Source organism: Gymnodraco acuticeps, unplaced genomic scaffold (assembly GCF_902827175.1).
Source record: "Gymnodraco acuticeps unplaced genomic scaffold, fGymAcu1.1, whole genome shotgun sequence".
Classification (NCBI taxonomy): domain Eukaryota; kingdom Metazoa; phylum Chordata; class Actinopteri; order Perciformes; family Bathydraconidae; genus Gymnodraco; species Gymnodraco acuticeps.
In genome coordinates, this window is record NW_022991211.1 from 157,666 (window position 1) to 177,143 (window position 19,478).

The 19,478-nt window shown below is 41.9% G+C and overlaps 1 protein-coding gene across 6 annotated transcripts; it reads left to right on the forward strand.

Moving 5' to 3' along the window:
- The first annotated feature begins 44 nt into the window (after positions 1 to 44).
- On the forward strand, positions 45 to 16,932 carry LOC117561328. 6 transcript variants are annotated; one of them, XM_034238635.1, is made up of 16 exons: positions 60 to 410; positions 552 to 11,855; positions 12,451 to 12,718; positions 12,877 to 13,048; positions 13,268 to 13,345; positions 13,469 to 13,828; positions 13,924 to 14,019; positions 14,101 to 14,333; positions 14,865 to 15,043; positions 15,131 to 15,221; positions 15,305 to 15,649; positions 15,731 to 15,848; positions 16,026 to 16,117; positions 16,350 to 16,465; positions 16,571 to 16,666; positions 16,758 to 16,932. In XM_034238635.1, exons 3-14 carry the CDS (start codon positions 12,452 to 12,454, stop codon positions 16,368 to 16,370), a joined length of 2,052 nt encoding a protein of 683 aa, XP_034094526.1. In that variant the 5' UTR covers positions 60 to 410; positions 552 to 11,855; position 12,451; the 3' UTR covers positions 16,371 to 16,465; positions 16,571 to 16,666; positions 16,758 to 16,932. The 6 variants fall into 6 exon arrangements, with proteins under 6 accessions (XP_034094524.1, XP_034094529.1, XP_034094527.1 ...); XM_034238636.1 differs by having other exon boundaries at positions 58 to 410; positions 552 to 12,718; positions 13,472 to 13,828; XM_034238634.1 differs by having other exon boundaries at positions 59 to 410; positions 552 to 12,718.
- Positions 16,933 to 19,478: the final 2,546 nt, after the last annotated feature.

A 19,478-nucleotide genomic window follows, 5' to 3' on the forward strand; every position in this document is an offset into this window, starting at 1 on the left:
CTTCGCTTTTCCCCATCAGGCCCAGATCTTTTGAAAATATCTGGTAAGTACTTTATTTTTATGTTATAATATCATGTAGTTAGTTAATGCTGCTTGATGTGTGTTAAAGAACCTCTATGCATCTGTTGTTTTTCTATTATGTAACAGCCCTAGATTGTAATTATTTAGAAGCTTTAATGAAGTATCCTTCTAAGTACAAATAATGTGGTGTACATTTTTTAACTATAAGTGTATTTAGCTATATTTCTTAAAATCAAATATGTTTTTCATGTGAAAGTATCCAGAATAACGTACTCTCTTGTTTTTAAAAAAGGTGGTTGCGCCCCTCCTGCAGCTTGAATGGTCTCAGCTCAGAGCTCTTCATCAAGTCATCTCAACACAGACTGTGCTTGAGAATTAAAACCTACCAGGTAAAAAAAATGCTTTTTATGTTTGCTTTTACAAGATGATAGCTAAATGATTTTGTTTTCTTGTTAAATGTATAATCCTGGGTATTTCAAAAAACATACCTATACCCTCTTCTTTTATTTCTCTGTCTTTTTTCTCTATAGAGCAATCCTCCCCGTTATCAAAGGACAAACGCTGTTTGTTAAGGTCTGATTTAAGGCCACACCACCTGAATAAGCTGGAGATCACATGTAAAACTGTTATTGATGTATCCGCCAGGTATGTTGACTTTACGTCCATAAATGTAGAAGCAAAGTGAAATGTTTCTTCAGCGATGACACATCTATTTCTGATTTTGTTTTTTCTTTTTGCGGGGGGTGATTTCTTAAAAACGGTCAAGCATGGATGATTTAAAAGATAGTGAAAGGTCTTTTATCGCGGGTTTACCTGATACAATTGAACTATACAATGATGAGGGCTTTGTGTACGAAGACATGCCATTTCCACAGTGTTCAGACAGTAACAGTGAGCTAAATGATGCAATAACAGATGTAAGCGAGCCGATGCCCTTGACAGAAACAAACCCCTATACAGATGGAGAAAGGTCTTTTCTTGATGTGTTACCTGATGTAAATGAACTATACAGTGATGATGATGATGAATTCAGATATAAGGACCTGTCATTTCCGCAGTGTTCAGGCAACAACAGTGAGTTAAATGGCGAGGGCTCAGCTGTAAACGAGCCCACGGCCTTGTCAGAAACAAATTCAAGCAGTCCAACAAAAACATTAGACGGTGCCTTGGATTGGGTGATAGACTGCTACGAGGACCGGGGGCTTTTAGATCAGCCTCTAGACAATGACCCCCATCTGAATGGACAAAATAGCGAAGCTTCGGCCAACGCCGGCCTACCCGTTTCCAGCATGCAAGATGGCGGGTGTGTTAATGACAGCTCGAATGACTCAGAATCACCCGTTCGCTCCATGCAAAGTAATGGACATGTTGATCAGAATGACACCCCGAATGCTTCTGAATCACAGGGCCCCCTGTCACAGCATGGAGGAGGCCCTAGCAGAGATGCCGAGCCAAGTGTTTTCTCTCGACCTGTATTCAATAACACAGAAATGAGACAGTCTCTAGTCCTACCGCCTATTAGGGCTGAAGCAGACTTTGGAGTCTATTTTGAGGGTCTGATGAACAATGTGCATAGCATGCTTGCATATGCTTTTGCACGGGCAGAGAGAGAAGATATCGTGCAGATTGAATTACATGGTGAACAACTAAGGGTTAACGTGTCAGCCATTTTAAATGGTCTCGATGACAATCTGGATGATTTTGAGGAGGGGCTGTTCAACGCCATGCAATCGAATATGATTTTAATGGCAGAAAGCAACATGGAGCTAGTGGTTCAAATTGTTCAGTCCCCCCGTGGAGGGGTTCAGGGTAAACGGATGATTAGTAAAATGTTAGACAATGAGATTGTTAAAAAGAAGGGGCGTTTTCTTTACGTTGTTCAGAACTCCTCCAACCAGCTGTGTTTTGCTATTAATTTAGCACTGTTGTTACACGACAACATCACTGATAATGAAGGTGTTGAACGTGGTAAAGAGATTCAGAAGAGGGCGGGTTTGACAGCTCATACAGCTGTGACATTCAGCGACATTGATAAATTCGAAGACAGTTTAAAATGCAAGATAGTGGTATTTTACCGAAGCAATGATGATCGTACCCTCTGTAAATTCCAGACAGACGCCCCCAAACGAGACAAAACTGTGTTTTTGTTCCTCCTTCACAACCACTACTATGGTGTCAAGAACTTGAAGGGGTTTTTAGGCTCTTAGTATGTCTGTGAACATTGTTACACAGGTTACAGCTCTCAATGGAATCATTCCTGTACTGGTCATTGTTATGTCTGCCTTGACCCCTCATGTACTCAGGGAGAGTTTAAACCCATCTTTTGTAAAGACTGCAACAAAACATGCCGTACAGTCGGCTGTCATTCTCGACATAAAGAGCAGAAACAGAGATCAACAGACATTGCCAGTAACTGTGATTTACACAAAGTGTGTAGATTGCCAACTTTCTTACTACACCCCCAAGAGTACAGCAGATAAAACACACAAGTGTGTGACGAAAAAATGTAAGACATGCAAGGAAAAATTACCATCTGCTTCTACGCTCGGGTGTGAAAAACATTTGTGTTACATAGGAGTGCTGCCTAAAGAGACAGAACACAATGACAACATTGTGTTTTATGATTTTGAAACAATGGCGGGGGCAGATGGGGTACATATACCTTTCTTGGTTTGTACAAAAACCTTGGGGGGTGAAATTTGGGTCGGCGAGGGAATCGACTGTGCACTGCAGTTTCTGGCACACTTTAGGCGCCCAAAGTTCAAGAATGCAACATTCATCGCTCACAATGCTAAGGGTTTTGACAGCTATTTCATTATCAACGCAATGGTTGCACAGGGGCTAAAGCCCCCGTTAATAATGCAGGGAAGTAAAGTGCTCTCTTTTACTGACGAAGATTTAGGGCACAAGTACATAGACTCACTGTCTTATCTGTCTATGCGTTTAGCAGACATGCCAAAAGCTTTGGGATTTGGAGCTAAAATCAAGGGATACTTCCCTCACGGTTTCAGCTCCAAGGCTAACCTGAGTTATATAGGCCCTTATCCACCCGCACACTGTTATGGGGTTGAACGCATGACAACTGGTGAAAAGAGTGACTTTTTCACGTGGTATGAGACGGTACGCCAGGGTACGTTTGACTTCCGAGAGCAGGCATTGCTTTACTGCAAAAACGATGTGGACATTCTTGCCCAGGGGGCCACATTATTTCGGAAAGGTTTTCTCGGGGAGACAGGAGTTGATCCTTTTAGTCGCTCGACTATAGCTTCTGCCTGTATGAAAGTTTTTACCACAAACTTTCTATCGCCCAAAACCCTAGCAATTCCCCCACCCGACGACTACCGCCGTGAAAACAAGACGTACTCAGACGCAGGTATTCAGTGGCCGGAGTGGGTAGCTCAGACTGAAGGTGTTTTTATTCAACATGCGTTGAATGAAGGAGAGAAACGAGTGGGACATTTCGTCGTAGACGAGTTTGCCGAAGTTACCGGGGAAAAGATTGTCTGGGAATTTCTTGGTTGTTTCTATCACGGATGCCCCTCTTGCTATAAGGGGCATGAGAAAAATCCATTGATAGGTGACACATTTGAGCATCTCCATGCTGCTAGTGAGGCAAAACTGCATGAGCTAGACTCTGTTCACGGGGCCAAAGTGAACGTTATGCGTGAGCATACATGGGTTGAGATGAAAAAATCCAATCAAGATTTGAAGGCTTTCCTCAGGGTATACAATGCACCAGAACCGCTGACCCCCCGCGATGCTTTATACGGGGGAAGGACATGTGCAGTAAAGTTGAGGCACACAGCAGTGGCAGATGAATTGGTTCATTATTGTGATTTCACCTCACTCTACCCTTTTGTAAACTGCACAGGCCTATATCCACTTGGACACCCTCAGATCATATTCCGAGATTTCAAAGACCCTCGCAGTTATTTCGGGTTAATCAAAGCCACAGTAGAACCTCCTAGGGGTCTATACTTTCCTGTCCTGCCCTACCGAACTGCAGCTGGTAAACTGGTGTTCACTCTATGCCGCACATGCGCTGAGCTTAACAACCAACAGGGGCCCTGCATGCATAGCAAAGAGGAAAGAGCATTAACAGGGGTTTGGGTGACCCCAGAATTCACCAAAGCCCTGGACATGGGGTACAAGATGACTCAGATCACAGAGGTGTGGCATTTTGAGAAGAAAAGTGACAGCATTTTTGTAGACTATATACACACATTTTTGAAGGGTAAACAAGAAGCATCCGGCTACCCTTCAGAGGCCTCAGATGATGAGAGCAGACAAAAGTATGTGGCAGACTATCATGCTAAGCAGGGCATCTTGCTGGATGCAGATACAATCAAATCAAATCCAGCCAAAAGACAAGTGGCAAAACTATGTCTCAACAGTTTCTGGGGTAAATTTGCCCAGAGAAGCAATCTGACTCAGACTAAGATTGTGACCAAAACCGAAGAATTTCTTAACCTCTTGTTTTCAGCTAAACATAAGGTTAAGTATTTCTCATTCCTCAATGACCGAACGGCTCTTGTTCAGTGGTGCTACGGTGAAAATTGTTACTCTACTCCCAACAAGGTGGATAACATATTCATCGCCGCCTTTACCACAGCGTATGCCAGGCTGAAACTGTACAGTGAATTGGAGAAATTACAGCGCAGAGTATTCTACTATGACACAGATAGCATAATCTATGTGACAAGACAAGGAGAGAGTCCCCTACCGATGGGGGTCTATCTGGGAGACCTGACAGACGAGCTGGGGGGCGATATGATTAAAGAGTTTGTTTCAGCAGGCCCTAAAAGTTATGCTTATCAGACCAAAAATCAAAAAAAAGTTGTGATGCGTGTGAAAGGCATCACACAAACGCACGAATGTTGCGAACGAGTGAACTTTGACAGTCTGGCCGACCTGGTGGAGGGCTACGTTCAAAACTCTGAGAGGGGGAGGGTAATTGAGGTCCCACAGCACAGCATTGTAAGGAATAAAGAGGTTTTCGCTTTGAGAAATGTGTCATTCACCAAAAAGTTCCGAGTTGTGTTTGACAAGAGACGTTTGTTAGCCGGGGGAAATACTTTGCCTTTTGGGTATTGAGAAAATAATTGAAAAAGAGACCACATGTTTTCACCAAGTCAAATTGATTTTGACCCCCGGCTGCGTGTTCCTTTTTCCTGTCTAGTAGTGGGCCCTAGTGGGTGTGGAAAAACTTTTTTTGTCAAGAATGTATTGCAAAATTGTATTCATGTAATGGATGTCCAGCCTCAAAATATTGTGTGGATTGTCTTCTTTCCAACCCATGTATGCTGAACTGCAGGAAAATAATAAAAATATGAAGTTCGTCAAGGGTCTGCCTGAATCATTTGAAGATGAATCGCTATTTCCTCCTGATCAAAGTAATTTGATTATATTAGACGATGTTATATTTCAGGCCTCTGAGCATCCGGAAGTAGTCAGACTTTTCACCCAATACCGTCATCATAGAAACATGAGCGTTATCATGCTTACCCAAAATGTTTTTCACCAGGGAAAAAACAGTCGCACAATTAGTTTAAATACTACTTACATGGTCTTGTTTAAAAACCCCAGAGACAGATTACAAATGAACATACTTGCTCAACAAATACACCCTGGTAATAAATCATTTTTCCTACAAAGTTTTGAAGACGCCACCACGGAACCTCATGGTTATTTAATCGTAGACATGACCCCCACCTGTCCAGACATCTACAGGCTTAGATCGGGAGCACTACCTAATCAATGGCTAGTTGTTTATGTACCAAAAACGAAGACTTGAAAAAACAGTATGTCGGCCCGTTTAAAAAGAAACATGCCTCTGCTGAGGGCCTTATGTCAAGCCCCGCCTTCAAAGCGCAAGGATATTCTCGAGAACTGCTCCACGGATTTTCTTCAATCACTCTGTGAACTGTCTCTAAATCTTTTAAAAGGTAATATCCCCCTGTCAGGCATTCAGTATAAGAAGCTTAAGAAGCAAAATAAATTTTTCAAACTCTTGGCCAATAAAAAGACCAACTTAAAAACTAAATTCAAGGCCTTAAGAAAGCAATCTGGAGGTTTTCTTCTGCCGCTGCTCGGTGCGGTGATCCCCATTTTAGGTCAACTTTTAGGAGGGCTCGCTCGATCATGAGTCAAAAGATGTTTCTGCTATCACCTCACCAGTTTAATCAGCTCAATCAGAATGGTGTAACTAACCCTCATAGTAAGGAAACAATTAGACGCATTGCCGAAGATGTTCTGGATGAAAAAATGAGAGCAACGCTAAACGAACCAGGATTACCCCCTTATGAAAAAATCATAAAATACAACACCTTGTTACAAAGATATCTCACCTTACTCAAACAAGACGGGCTTGAGGAACGACATATTACTCTAACTCTACCTGAAGACACGGGGTGGTAAAAGGAGAAGAAAAGGATGGCACGTCCGATGATAAAATAAAGAACGATGTGCTTCAACACCTCCCTAAGCGTTACCACAAGAATGCCGAGTACATTATGAGTAAATTAACCACGAGTACAGCTGGATGGACACCAGCGGAGGAATTTATAGAAAAGGGGGTAGCTGTAAAAGGTTCCCACATGTTAGATTTATTTAAACATTTATCCTGCGCGTATAAAACAAATGTCCAGGAGCCTAAAGGCTGGCGGGGGTTTTTAAATAGTCTGAATGAGATCAACATTCCCTTAACAGCTTTTCAAAACCTTCACGCTCGTGAACAATATCGCATAATCAAAGAGGGCGAACTAAATCGAGAAAATATCCCCCGAAAAAGAAGAAGAAAAATAAAAACATCTCCCACTACCCCCGGTTGGGACACTTTAGGAACAGCCGTAGAACCTCAGAATGCCCTGCTTAAGAAGAAAAGGATAAGGCAACACAGAATATTAAGTCCAAGATGGTTACATTTAACCCCTTAAAGTTGTATTATATTTCATGATTTCCTAATAAAGACAGTCATCTGAATTAATTTTGTCTTCAGACCTTTTTTTATTTCTACATTTTATAACAATCTTTGAACATTTGTAGCGAACAAACACTGTGGTTAAAATGAGTGTCTTTATGACGTCTCTCACACCTTTGGTATTTTTTCACAAAATTCGTTACAGCTGCATCATTTTTTACCACATCATCTTGATATAAAGATAACACATTTTCGTAAGACAACCCGGACGCTCTTTTGCATAGATAAAAAACACAGTGTTGACCACAGGCTGTAGACATGACATTCTGAAGTTGCCGGTTATGGTATCAAATAGTTTCACATTGTGTTTCTAGAAATTGCAGGATGCTTTTAGGATAATGACTAAAATCGGGGGGAAATCCGAAAGAATCAAAAAAAGTTCCTTCCCCTTCCTCTAAAGTCACTGCTAGCCAGTGTTCTCCGGGCATGTGGGAGAGGTGGGTGTTTACAATCATGTATACAGGGCATCTAAATAATTGTTTTACTCGGGGTAGCTGGTCTGAGGCCCATACCCCCCCAAAAGAGTCCCCCACCATATGCTGCAGGAGACTATCCAATTGGTGATTATTCATGTTGTAGTCTTCTTAGTAATAATCTACCAGCACTTGTCGTTTTGAATTAATCTCCAGAATCTAATCAAAACAAGAATATACGATTAAAGTGGTAGTCTGTGGCAGCGGTACTCTGAACCTCATTTCCAATCTTAAACTACCGCTTGTGATGGGAGATAAGGCGTCGGCGTCTTCCGCCGCCGTTAAATTAAACACAAATAATGAGTATCCTTGTTCGAAATCATCTCTGTCTATACTTAGAGGTAAGTCTTTCATGTGTCTCCTTGTAGCAGTTAACATGTTGTAAAACTCTCTGACTGACGACCCCCGGTTAAATTGGGGTTGAAATGCTTTGGCCGGTACTTGCCTGCCATTCTGACACAGAGCAAGGTATTCCATATCATTATGAAGGAAATTAAAAGGTGAAAGCTCTCTCCTTCCGGTGAAGGCTTCGTGATTTACCATACCCAATACTATGTACTTGGGCATATTACCCAAAAAGAGATTTTCTTGGTTGCATATTCTAGAATTCACCGGTATACTATATGTCTTGAGATTCACCCGTGATAGGGGGTAGAGGGCGTTACCTCTCAGCAGAGCCGCAGCATGACCTAAACGCACTGCAGGCGTGATTGTGGCCTTTTTGATAAAAAGTGAAGCCCCCAGTATTTTTAGACGGTATGTAGAGTCATTTGCAAACATGAGAGTAAAGGCATCGTTAGATCTGGTGAGTTTGATTCTCAAATCTACAGAGTTCAGGAGAAGCCTCTCACTGAAAAATATATCCGTGTGTAAAGCACCCATCAAGTGAAGCTCCCGAGATTCTGCTGTGAATGAGGCCCTCTTTACCAGTCCCTTATTTGGTCCATTGGCTATGACTATAGAGTCCATAGATCCCGCGGTGTCTTTATAAAATAAGCCGGCTGTGAACTGAGTTTTTAAAGTAGAATCAGAGTAATTCAATAGCGTTTCAATCATCGCCCTGTAAGGATGAGTCGAACTGGATTGAGAAATTAGTCTGTCCCCTAGAATAACGTCGCATTGACTAAAAATTGTATTCAGAGGGTAATTAACTAGGGCCACGGAGGCATCAGCTGCCAGATTAGTCCCATCTGCGTTGGTTATTTTGATCCTGAGATGTATCAAGGTGTCATTCATATCCAGGTATTTATCTCCGTCCCCGGGGATACAAAATTCTATGGGTCCGTCCTCCGTAATGGCAGACAACGGAAGGACCTCTGTGTAGTGTTTTTCATCTATAGAAAGTTGCGTCATTGGGGCTCAAAATAAATCCAGCTCTGCCATGCTGCATTCAGCAGATTTATGATGTAAAAGAGCCATATTTAACACTCTAAAATATATCTCTCCCCAATACGTTCCTTCTCCGAGGGTGTTTTTTCCCCAATGATTTTCTTTTGACTGAGTGTTTTCCTTTCTTGACACCCCTCGGAACCCGTTTGCCTGGAGGTCTCTTCCTGGCCCTTCTTGCCAAAACCATCAGACCACCTGATCCTTCTTGAGATCCGGGGTCTGATTGGCGGCCGAATTTATGGACAGCCTTACTGATAACATCTGATGCAATATTTTTGGCCGCCGATTTCAGATGAGGTTTAGCTATGGCGAACCCTTTTCTCACCAGGGGGGCGACAAAACGAAATAATCTCGAAAATATAGAGCCAATGCCTCGCCCGTACATCACCGGTGCACCATAAAAACCAGGCAGGGATCCCCCCGCTTGATTTTCATAGTAACTCACCAAACGTTGGGGGTCTTGATGAATCATCGTTTTGTAAAAGATTGCCCTGCTTTTGAGGGTCGGAAATGAAGTTTCACTACACTTTTTCCGTAGGTGAACTTTACTGGTTTGTTCTGGTCGTTTTTTATTTCTACCTTTATATTCTCGATGTGTGTTTTTGTTACCGGCAAGTAGTATGCAGGATTAAAATACTGAGTTACTGTATCGCCGAATGTTCCTCTTATATCTACGGTTCTCAAGAGAGGAGCAAAAGCGTCACCTACCCGCTGGTGACTGACCACATTGCTATAGCAGTATAGATGTGTTGAGCCAGCCTTTATATCCGCTGGATAGGCTGCTGATTTATCATCAAATTTGAGCCACTGGTCTGGTTGTATTCCAAGCATATAAGCGACGGTTTTTGGAAAGCGGAAACGATATTGGGCCCCTCCTAGAAATTCGATTTTCCTGTGAATTGGACTATAGTGTAAACTGACATCAGTCAATTTTTTTGAAGCAGGACTCAAGTTCCTCTATGAGCTGAGTTATGCTACTATAGTAACCAGCTCTAAACATATGAAGCCTTAACTTGCTAGTCGGGGATATGTCGGGGAGTTTTGCTTTCTTTATCCACTCAAAAAAGGCTGCTTCCGTAGGTATGTTATACCCAACCCGGTATCACGGTGAGACGTGAACCTGTGACGCTTTACCATTGCTGGGAGACGTGAAGATGTCACGGTTTCATCTTTTCAAAACGTGAAAAGCGTGACAGCTACACGGTATTGTTAACCCATGTTAACCAGTGGAGAAATACCCGGAAGTGCCAAGCAAATGGTCTTCCGCGCCTATTGGTTGGTTTTTATTGTCAAAATTAGATGTTTTTAATTTATTTTGTAATCCTCACACTCGATTTCGCCGATTTTCTTGTGGCTCTAGCTGGTCGAGACCTCTTTCAGCAGAAACAAAGGCTACGATGTTAATCCATTTGTGTTGTTGTGGAAATAACGGACGTGACGTTGTGTGATCTCTTAGCAACTGAAGTCCGTGAAATATAAACACCACTAAGGTTCAAGGGTCAAGGGTTTTTGTTATCAGATGCTAGCTACAGTGTAATTTTGGCATTTCAAATCTTAGATCCCGAGCTCCTCCAACAGTGCAACATAATATAAATAGGACATAATAAGAAAATAAATAAAGATAAATAAAAAATAGTGCAAAATGCACCACTTTTGGTTCAAATTATGAAACCAGTAGATTCATTCATTTATTTATTTATTTGTGTTACCCCAGCTAAATCGATGTTAATCCATTTATGTGGTTGTGGATTTACTGTACGTTACGTTGTGCGGTCGCGTAGTAAGTGAACACCATGCTACCGATTACTGTCCGGTGACCGTGAACGCACCGGACATCCGCTACAACCTCCTCTCTGTCTGACTTCGCCAAGCAGGTAATGTGCTGCACCGCATGCCTCCAATATTTTTAATGTTTATTGCAAGTAAATCAGTTGTAGTTACATATCTTTTTAAAGCACGAGCTAGCTAAACACATATTAGCTTTACTTGACCGGAGATATAGTGCAGTGATGAGTCCTATAACCCGGAAGTGAGTTCGCATTTTACAACTATTAGTTCCCTCGTCTCAGAGTCAATGGGATTTCTCCATAGGATTTTGGAAAATAGCTCGAAATAAGATCTGTGGAAAACGAACCTGCTTGATAAATGCACGTTTTGTTCAGCCGGATAATCTCCACATATCTACCCTACTTGTATACTTTTCGAATCATAAATCTAATGGCCAGAAGCAAAATGCTAACGTTATGCTATAAACTAACTACAGACCATGGATGTATAATAAGAACCTTTAGAATAATTACCTTTTAGAAGTACACCAAAACATAACTGCTAACAATGTAAATGCTGTGTTGGAAAAAAAGTGAATGTAAGAAAATGTTGAGTTAAATACTTTTGGCACTGTATATACAAATCTTGGAAAAATGCCTATTGTGGCTGTCATACTTGCATACAGTGGCAACTAATAGTATTGTGAAGAAATGTCATGACAACCATCTTCAGACTGTTACTGCACGCTGATTGTTGTGGTCCTATTTAGGACAAAACGTTCAGAGCTGTCCTTGTTCCAGTCCGCCCCTGATTGATTAGTGCTTTAACTCGTAAATTACCCCCAATGTTAAAGCTTGTTGATGATATGTGAGATTGTAAATTGTCATGCATTCTAAAGTGTTCACTGTATTTTTTTCCTTCAACAGATACCAAAGAAATATCAAACAGCACTTTTAAGAGCCTTTTTCAATGTCTTCTCTTCTCCCTCCTCAGAGCTATATTCCCTACATTTCTTCCTGTCTTCTCCCAATTTTTACCATCTTCATCTCTGTCTCTTTACCACTTTCTCTTTTGTATTTATACGCACACACACACACACACACACACACACACACACACACACACACACACACACACACACACACACACACACACACACACACACACACACACACACACACACACACACACACACACACACACACACACACGTAGTGTGCCCACAGGTAAGAACTTACACTTTTCACGACTTATATATTACAATCGACTAACAGTGTCATATATTTATGTCTTTGTTATGCAAAACTTACAGGGAAATAAAAAATGGTCTTATTCGAGCTGGTAACACAGTAGACGACGTTGCAGTGTATTATACTGTAGTACTGCTATAATTCTAGATTATATTATAAAAACAATTTTATATATAGGATTTCAACAGATTAACATTATCATATATTTTTGTCAAATTCAAGATAGTGCTTTTACAGTGCAATGTCATGGTCAAGCTTGTAAGATAGTAGAAGTTGTGTAACCTTACGTTTCGATTACATAATATTTTACCGCTGAATTTTAGCTTTGTACTAAAACTAAGTAAGGGGCCATTATTGCATTGATACTAAATTAATTTACTCAAATTAAATAAAAATGCAAGTGTTTTTATTCTATTCTAAACAGGATACAGTTTTTGTTGTAGCTTGGGGAAGGAATTACAGTCACGGACTAGACAAAGGAAAATTAGTCAATATTTGTATTTGATTGCATTCTGAATTTGAAACCCAGTTTTAAATGACCTTGTCTTTTATTTGTCTTTATCTCCAAAAGAATGCCAGGACCAGGTTCAACTTCGAGGCAATGTTCAAGCTGCTGCATGTCATTCAATGTGGCATGCAAAACTTGCAAGTTCTGCAAGGCGGTGCAGCCCCGCAAACTGCGCCTTAACAAAAAGATGGAGAAGTTTGATACAAAGGCAAACACCTGGGTCCAGGCCCAAAAAAGAAATAGAAAAGAAGAAGAAAAGAAAGCTAAACCAAGCGAGGAACAGCTAGAAGACGCCATTTTCCATGCCGATTTACTTTGTAAACAACTGAAGGTACATTTTTTAATTTCAATTGTATTGGTTTTGTGCCCGATGTACTGATTAGGTTGATTGATTATGTGCTTGTAATTTTGTAATGCTTGTAAGTGAATAGGAATACACTGGGAATGAAAAGCAGCTTGTTGTGGTAATGCATGACTACTTTATTGAAGGAGGAAGAAGACAGGGCCAGAGTAGCATGCATGACTACTTTATTGAAGGAGGAAGAAGACAGGGCCAGAGCAGCATCTAGCTGGAGCAGAATCCGCTGGGTAGGCAAAGATGTTCAGGGGTGTCCTCTAAAAAGGAGGGACAGAAGTGGGGCAACCTGCCGACGTACTAAAGGTTTGTGCATGTATACAGGTATTCATGATTAACATATCATTTTTGTTTTGATTGTTCGCAACATGATTGGTACAGCATGTTTCAGCTTAGAGAGGTATTGAACAAATATCTGTTATTCCGTTGTACGTATAAAAATAGGCCATTGTAATAAATAGTTCTGTTCTCTGTAATTATTATCTGTTATCAATATATCTTATTATTATAATTATTATTTTTCAGCCAGAACTGTTGCCATTAACAGTCCAGTGACTGTGGAACCAGCTGGAGCAACCTCTGCAGTACCCCCTCAGCTTTTTGGTAGGATGACATTTACTATCATTGAAAGTTAGGAAATGTGTCAACATAACATCAAACGAATACGTGATGCAATATGAGTACGCTGTTGTGATGCTGAACATTTTCTTTTTTGTTTGTTTCCAGAAGATGAGATTCAGCAATTACAGGAGCTTTTGGTTGATCAACCATCAACCTCTTCCTCATGGTGCCTGCGCCAAAGTGCTGCCCAATTAGAGTGGCAAAAGGCAAGGTCCCATCACTTGGACAGCTTGCTCTCTTCAACTATGGTACCGGAAAGGAGATGCTCACATTGCTCCGCTCCTGCGGTCCTTCGCTGCAGAGAATGCATGCCCCTTGAATGGTTGTGTCATGACTGTGACATTTCTAAACACAGCATACACACCCTTCATAACAGGGAGTCCTTCAATGAAGGATATTTCAAATGTATTCCCCCAACAATGTCACTATTCAAGACAAATGACATGTTCACTTTGAGACACCAAGGTATTTCACTTAACACAATTTAGCCCCAAGTGGTTATTTTATAACTTTCCTAATGTGCTGGTAGTTTAAGACATATTTTTAACCTCTCTTCACAGATCGTCTTCTGCCCACTGGTAGGCCTTCACACTCGTGTAACCCTGAAGGTGTTACCGAGTCTATAGGCAGGCCTGTCATTTTCGTCTGCATTAATGGTATGATTTTAAGTGTTCTTTTTGTCACCCTAATACAGGTAATGAATGCGATTGTTTTTACTAAACTGTGTTTGTTATTAGGGCGTTATGATTTGCATCTCCCCAAGAGGGTGTGCAACACATGCCATTACGAATGGACACCTGATTGGGGAGACCTCATTAGAAGCGGTTACTGGCCAGCTTCTGTGAACGGAGACACATTATATTCCACGGATGTCTTCAAATCTTTTGAGGACCTGAAGACTGTGGCACCAGGTTTGTCCAGACAGGCCTTTTTACAGATGCTGGAACGGAGGACACAGCATTATGGGAGGGTAAGATGACTTTCACTAAGTATTGCATAAGTAGAGGGCATTGTGAAAGGATGCATTTTATTTTGTGTAGATGAAATATGTTGATTGGAAATATGTTTATGTCAAAATAACTAAAAAAAGCTTACAATGTTACTGAAAGTAGTTTAACTAGTGTAACATTAGGGCTAAAAACCTAGCACTGGTAGATGTAGGACATACTGTAAGATCAAACATATCATAATCCAACTTTTGTTCTTTACTGAAGAACACAATTTGTATGATGAAAAACATTGTGCTCTTCTGTGGGAAAAAATGGGATTCTGTATTGTACTGTACTGTATAGAGTCATGGTGCATATGACAAAAGCTGAAATAATGTTCCTTCTCTTCCAGCATCTGCCAATCCTAACCTGACCTTCACTTTTCAGGATATCGTGTGTTAGGGATACTCCTAATAGCCCCCCTCTTGCCTCCAACCACTGTGAAAGTCTTCCTGTTTCCTCGTATTATTCTGACATGTGTAAGGTAACAATTTTGCTTCTCAAACTTCCAGACAGGAAAAATCCATGGAGATGTCTTCCAAAGAAGCTTTCTGGAGTATATGGCCTGCCAGTACGAGTGCCAGAAAATGACGTGTGAGGAACTCTTCTCATGCCCAGCTTGTACTCCCAAAATGTTGGCTGTGTCAGTGGATGGGAATAGGAAACAGTACCGTTTCCGACTGTCACAGAGGTACATCTTTTTTGTATGTCAATTGAATTTAAGAAGTAGTCTATCAATGATGATAATAATGAATTGAATATTTATTTTTGAATTTAGGATCGATGAACCACTTTTTAAAGGGCCGTTCATCATGGAAGACTCGGCTGTCACAGACTTTGTTGACAAAGTCAGAACAAATGTAAAATGTGTAAGCACAGCATTTTTTTTCCTATCATTTTTCTAGCCTTTACTTGTTTTGAGAGTGTAACATTAAAATGTCTTTAATTGTAGACCCCAGGAAAAGGTACATGTGGTACCAGCCAGTGGTCAGCTACTCGAGAGACAGCAAGAAGAGCCAGCAGGCTTGATGAAGAGGGGTTAGAGGTGGCTGTATGTAGACATGGAGTGCTACTGAAAGCTCTCAACATGTTCAGAGGAGAAATATTTGCCTACCCCTTGTTCCTTCAAACGCAGTTTCAAGCTACAAACGTGCATTTTTATTGCACAGATATTGCTTGTAAATACTGGCCCTACCTCGAGAAAGTGGCAAAGACAATGCCAGAACTGCGACCTTTGCTGAGCATGCAACCGTTTCTCTCGGTCATGCATGCCAAGGCCCATTCCACAAAGTGTGAGGTAGGCCCACTCTTATATTATTGTGATTGTAAGAATTTTTTTTAATTCATCTATGACATATAATATATGTGTACTTGTTAGATTGTATGGAGTGGGAGAAATTTGGAGGGTGCTGGTTCGACGGCCGGGGAAGAAGTGGAGATGGTGAACAGCTTTCTGTCACGTTGTGCCATCACAACTAAATACATGACAAAATCAGGTATGTCCTCTTGTCATTAGACCAACATAATTCTGTCTTGAAGTTATTATCCATCTCTTACTTTACTTTATCTTTGTCTTTGATGTAGTCTGTTTCAACTGTACTAGAGTTTTTATGAGTTTATTTCCAAATACCCAAGTTATATTATCTGCTTGTCAATTTTACTTTTAAAAACAGCTCGCAATGACATGTTGACTGTCCATGCAATGGGATGGAACAGACGGAAGCAGGAAAACCTTCATGTGGTGTTGGCCAAGAGATATGTCAAGGTAATTGGCCATGTAAGCATAGGCATGACAAGATTAGATTTGTAAGGCTAATGTGCAAACCTGTCACAAACAAATAATTGTCCAAGCTGGTAAAGTGTTGGATACTGAGTGCTTGCGCAGGTCTGGAAAAGTTTGAATGATTAATTACTGTTTTCAAGACATGAAAAGTTATGGAAATTTGGGTGAAAATCTTGAAAATACATCTGTATCTGCAACATCTTTTTTACAACAGAATCACAATGTTGGAGGGTGAGACTCAAAAAATGAAGGACACCTGCGAAGAGCTTGGATGCCCTGAGGACAAAGTCCAACAATGGGTTAATTATGTTAGAGACTGGGCAACAAACGGTATGCTGTTTCCTAACTTGATAATATAACATTGTTATTTAACGTATAGTATTAACACCAATGTTTTCTTTGTTCTCAAACTGTGTTTCTTGTTATTTACCCAAGACAACACATCAGGTGACAATCAGTCTCTCCAGAGGTCCATTGAGCAGCTATTTCTAGGGCTGTGCCAAAAGAAAGCTTGCCTCTATAGACAGACTGGTAAGTTATTATTATTCAGTTGCATTCATGTAATTAAAAAAATTCCATTGAACATTGTTTCTGTAATGTTTTTTACAATTACGTCATATAGACAGCAATAAGATTCGGCAGTTGCGTCGCAAAAGGTTAAGGGAGGAAAAGACCAAACTCTTAGCGGCAATACGCCAGTACAACACCGGACAGCCTCCTGAAACAGAAATCCAAGAAGAAGAGGTGGAGAGAAGACTGTCTGCAGAACAGCAAACAACAGACAGTCTAATATGGCCATGGGAAGTGCAAAGTGATGGTAAGAGCTTCTCTTGTTTGTGTTTATATAATATGTTTATTTTCTGGCACTAAGCAAGACCTATAACACCAGCTTCCCAGTCAATGGACTATGACCGGTCACTTATCCTACTGGTGCATGTCTTGGTCGGTAATGGTATGCTTGCTGTTCCTCTCTCTTCAGAATCGGTGTCCATTTTGGCCCAAAAAAAAGTCTTCGATGCCTACATGGGCAAAAGGAGACTTGTGGAGGAGAGGGCCATAATTGTGAGGGAGATGAGGCAGCACTGCCTTTATCTGAGAAGTCAGGCTGACAAGATCAGGATGCAGATGCAACATGTGTCATGTGGAGGACATAGTGGTAAATTCCATGATACCATACCCAAATACTACTTAACATCCACAGTGTGTACTAGTAACAAAAATGAGATGCCTTTTCACTATTCTATTCTCTATGTTCTGCCCTAGACATGACTCAAGAAGGGAGAGATGGATTAGCTCGTCTTCTAAAGAAAATACTTGCTGACCTGGACACACACATCCAGCATCTTTCTTCGGCCTACAGCCTGGCAAACGGACCAAATGCCCCTCAATGGCCTGATGACTCTGTGGAGAACCATGACCAAGACAGTGACATCAGTGATGACAGTGAGGAAGACCCTGATGAGGACATCACACACACCCTAGCGCCTCTCTCCCCCACCCTACCCCCTCCTTCAGGAAAGGACGCTGGGGCACAGCGCCTCTCTCCCCCACCCTACCCCCACCTTGAGGAAAGGACGCTGGAGCACAGCGCCTCTCTCCCCTACCCTACCCCCTCCTTGAGGAAAGGACACTGGGGCACAGCGCCTCTCTCCCCCACCCTACCCCCTCCTTGAGGAAAGGACGCTGGGGCACAGCGCCTCTCTCCCCCACCCTACCCCCACCTTGAGGAAAGGACGCTGGAGCACAGCGCCTCTCTCCCCTACCCCCTCCTTGAGGAAAGGACACTGGGGCACAGCGCCTCTCTCCCCCACCCTACCCCCACCTTGAGGAAAGGACGCTGGAGCACAGCGCCTCTCTCTCCTACCCTACCCCCTCCTTGAGGAAAGGACGCTGGGGCACAGCGCCTCTCTCCCCTACCCTACCCCCACCTTGAGGAAAGGACGCTGGAGCACAGCGCCTCTCTCCCCTACCCTACCCCCTCCTTGAGGAAAGGACGCTGGGGCACAGCGCCTCTCTCCCCCACCCTACCCCCACCTTGAGGAAAGGACGCTGGAGCACAGCGCCTCTCTCCCCCACCCTACCCCCTCCTTGAGGAAAGGACGCTGGGGCACAGCGCCTCTCTCCCCCACCCTACCCTGAAGGACACTAGGGTGTACAGCAGGGGTGGCCAACCAGTTAGAGGTTGAGAGCCAATAATTTCCCTGCGTTACTGCAAAGAGCCACATCATACACATAGGCACACATGCTGGGTGTATGTCCCCCCCACCTCTCTCTCTCCTTTCTGTGTGCTCCCTCAGTCTCTTCCTCTGTGTGCCACTCTCTCTCACACATAGAACATGAACATCTAAACATTTACAATCATTGACCCACACACTCGGACACGCCCTCCCTCACAGACACACATACCTCTGCTCAGTCAGAATTCTTGTTAATGTCACACACCATGATATTGACTGAAATGTACTTAACCTCTCCTACCAGTATTAAGACCAGAGGCCAGTTATCGTCAACCAATAACATTGTGTGCACTCGCACACACAACCTCTCACTTCAAATAATGTGAAAAAAAGTTGTTATCTTACTATGCATGTTGCTTCTTTGAACTAAGTGAACATTCTGGAATGAATTGCCTTGAACAATCCTTAAAAATGTGGCTTGTGAGGTAAACGTATGTATTTAAAACAAACCCATGACTAAGGTTGGTTCAAATATTGCTATGTATTGTATTTTAGTTAATTCTCCTCACATGATAACTATCTCAACCTTTACCTAACCCTCTGACTGACAGAAGCTCTGCTGACAGAGATGCACTTTCTCTATTTTTTATTTCTTTACCACAATTCACCTATTCGGGAGTCCTTCTGTGTCAGCAACCAGCTTTCCGTGAGCAGGCCCTCTCTCACACTCATACACACACCTACCTACAACTACAAAGTGTTGCCGTTTAGGGTTGAAAACATTATATTGAGTTATTACGGTTTTATCTTAGATATTATCTTCAGAAGCAGAACTCTCCCTTCACTGTCACATTGCGAGTGCAGTAGAGCCTGCCTCCGGTGCTGCAGGATCTGCATTCTGATTGGCTACATCACTTCTGTTTTGAAAACTCTGTAACGATTGGCCTGGAACTTGTGTGTTGTTTACCCTTTGTGAACTGGGATAAATATGCGCAGAAAAACACACACAATTAAAATTCTATATGAATTGAAGTTCACAAACCATGGTTTACGTGTCAACTCACTCATTTCTTTGTTGATGTTCACATATCTGTTATCTGATTAAATAAATACTATTTTAGCCCACTTCCGTCCAACTGGACAGATGTTATCCAATACCCATAGTC